The sequence below is a fragment of the Aplysia californica genome, unplaced genomic scaffold, assembly GCF_000002075.1.
Source record: "Aplysia californica isolate F4 #8 unplaced genomic scaffold, AplCal3.0 scaffold01031, whole genome shotgun sequence".
Taxonomy (NCBI): Eukaryota; Metazoa; Mollusca; class Gastropoda; order Aplysiida; family Aplysiidae; genus Aplysia; species Aplysia californica.
In genome coordinates this window covers 14,640-16,987 of record NW_004798301.1, presented here as the reverse complement: position 1 = coordinate 16,987, position 2,348 = coordinate 14,640, and the positions used below count along the sequence as shown (strand labels likewise).

Below are 2,348 nucleotides of genomic sequence, written 5' to 3'. Positions count from 1 at the left end.
GGGGGGGGGATATTCAGGTCATTACAAGGGAAGAGATTTACCTCACTTTGAACAGGATCTAGGTCTATCAGATTGTTTTGCCTGCACTTTTAGAGCCCTTTTTGCTCTTTTTAGTTTTGTCTTTATCTATGTGTCTTTTTCTATGTTGGTTGTTTTGGTAAGGGTATTACCAGTACCTACAGTTTAGTCAAGTATAGCCAGTACCTACAGTTTAGTAAGGTTTGAACTAATACCTACACATTGGTGAGGTTATAACAAGTACCTACAGTTTGGTAAAGGTATAACTGCAGTAGGCCTACCTCTACTTTGGTAAAGTTTGAACCAGTAAGAACTACATTTTTATAAAGTACAAGCAGTACCTACAGGTTGGTAAAAGGGTAACTAGTCCCTACCTCTACTTTAAAGTTTGAACCAGTAAGAACTACACTTTTATAATGTACAAGCAGTACCTACAGGTTGGTAAAAGGGTAACCAGTACCTACACTTTGTAGTACACATTGGTAAGGTTTGAATCAGCAATAACTATACCACTTTGGTAAGTGTTAATCAGTATCTACAGGTTGGTAAAGGTATAACTTATACCTACACTTTGGTAAGGATTAAGGCGATCTGGGTTGATGTCGTGCAAACATTTCCCGCCAAATGTCTTTTTGCCCTGAAGGTAGTTGGAGCCAGTGTAGTCAATACCTGAGTGGGAAGGGGTGGGAGAGGGTGGGGGGGGAAGAAACGTTAGTTATCAGCGCAATGTATCAATCTCGGTGACAACGACAGCACCACCATCAACACCACCAATAACACACTGACAACAACTACGAAAACAGCACCATCATTATCATTAGCATCATTATCATCATCATCATCATCATCATCATCAACAACAACAACAGCAGCAATAATAACAACAACAACAACAACAACAACAACAACAACAACAACAACAACAACAACAACAACAACAACACGAGAAGCGGTGGCCCTGGCTAAGAACACACTCTTCGGGGCTCCAAACATTTCAAACGGACAGGCTACCACACACACACACCAAAACAACCACCACAACAGCACTGATTCCACCACCACTATGCCCCACTTTTATCTAGCCATGACGTGTTCCCATGTGTTCTAACCACACAGACCCCACAGACGGTGGAGGGGATAGAGTACTCACCAAAGATCAGGTTGCATGTCTCCAACCCTGCCTTGTGGATGACGGCGCTCACCTCGTCCAGAGAGCTCACTTTACTGGCCACCTGAGGAGAAATATACACGTAATGTATACTTTTCTGGCCACCTGAGGAGAAATATACACGTGAAGTATACTTTTCTGGCCACCTGAGGAGAAACATACACGTGATGGCTACTTTTCCGGCCTCCTGAGGGGAAATATACATAAAAGGCTGTATACTTATAGGCCGCCTGAGGAGAAATTTACACATGATGTATACGTTTCTGACCATCTTGGAACAAATTTACACATGCTATAATACTTTCCTGGCCACCTGGGGAGAAATATACCCATGACAAATACTTAATTGGCCATCTTAGAAAATATACACAAGATGTATACTTACTGGCCACTTATGGAAAAAGAATAATATAACTCTGGAAATTCGTTATTATACTCGTGATGTATATTTTACTGGCCACATGGGGGGAGAAATAGACAGATGATGTACATTTTATTGACTAGACCAAGAGAATTATACACAATGATTATTAATTTACTGGTCATCCAGGAAGAAATTACATGAAATATACTTTAACTTGTCACTTGGGGAGAAATATACAAATAATGAATACTTTACAAACCACTCTGGAATATTATACATGGTGACAGTTTTCTGGCCACCTGTGGAATAATATACACATGATAATATATTCTACTGGTCACCTAGGGATAAATAATAGTACACTTAGCGTATATTTTGCTGAATGTGAAATAGAAAGCGATGTATATTTTACTGACCACTTAGCGAGAAATAAACTCGCGATGTATACTTTATTGGTAACACAGGGAGAAATATACACAGTTTGTCTATCTTACTGGCCACCAGCGGAGAAATACATACATGATGCATACTTTACTAGCTACTGGAAGAGAAATAATATACAGAAGCTGTATTCTTTACTTTCTGCCCAGGGAGAAATGTGTTTCAAAAGATGCATACTTTACTGGCCACTTGGAGATTATGTCTGCTTTCGTGGCCTATTGAAGAGAAGTGTACACAATTTTTTTTTTCCTTACTCGCCGCCTGTTGAGACCACAATACTACTGACGTACACTCTAATAGAGTGTGAAATGATAGGAGAACGAAACAAGGACGGTTGTGGGTGTGGAAATTGTTGGG

The 2,348-nt window shown here is 40.0% G+C and overlaps 1 protein-coding gene across 1 annotated transcript in view; it reads right to left on the bottom strand.

Moving 5' to 3' along the window:
* Positions 1-2,348, bottom strand: part of LOC101853359 (copine family protein 1) — a gene marked incomplete at both ends in the record, with an annotated part of 7,808 nt that overhangs the window by 708 nt on the left and 4,752 nt on the right. Inside the window, 2 exon segments of the mRNA XM_005111253.2 lie at positions 587-687; positions 1,169-1,250. Coding sequence (XP_005111310.2) covers positions 587-687; positions 1,169-1,250 — 183 coding nt within the window.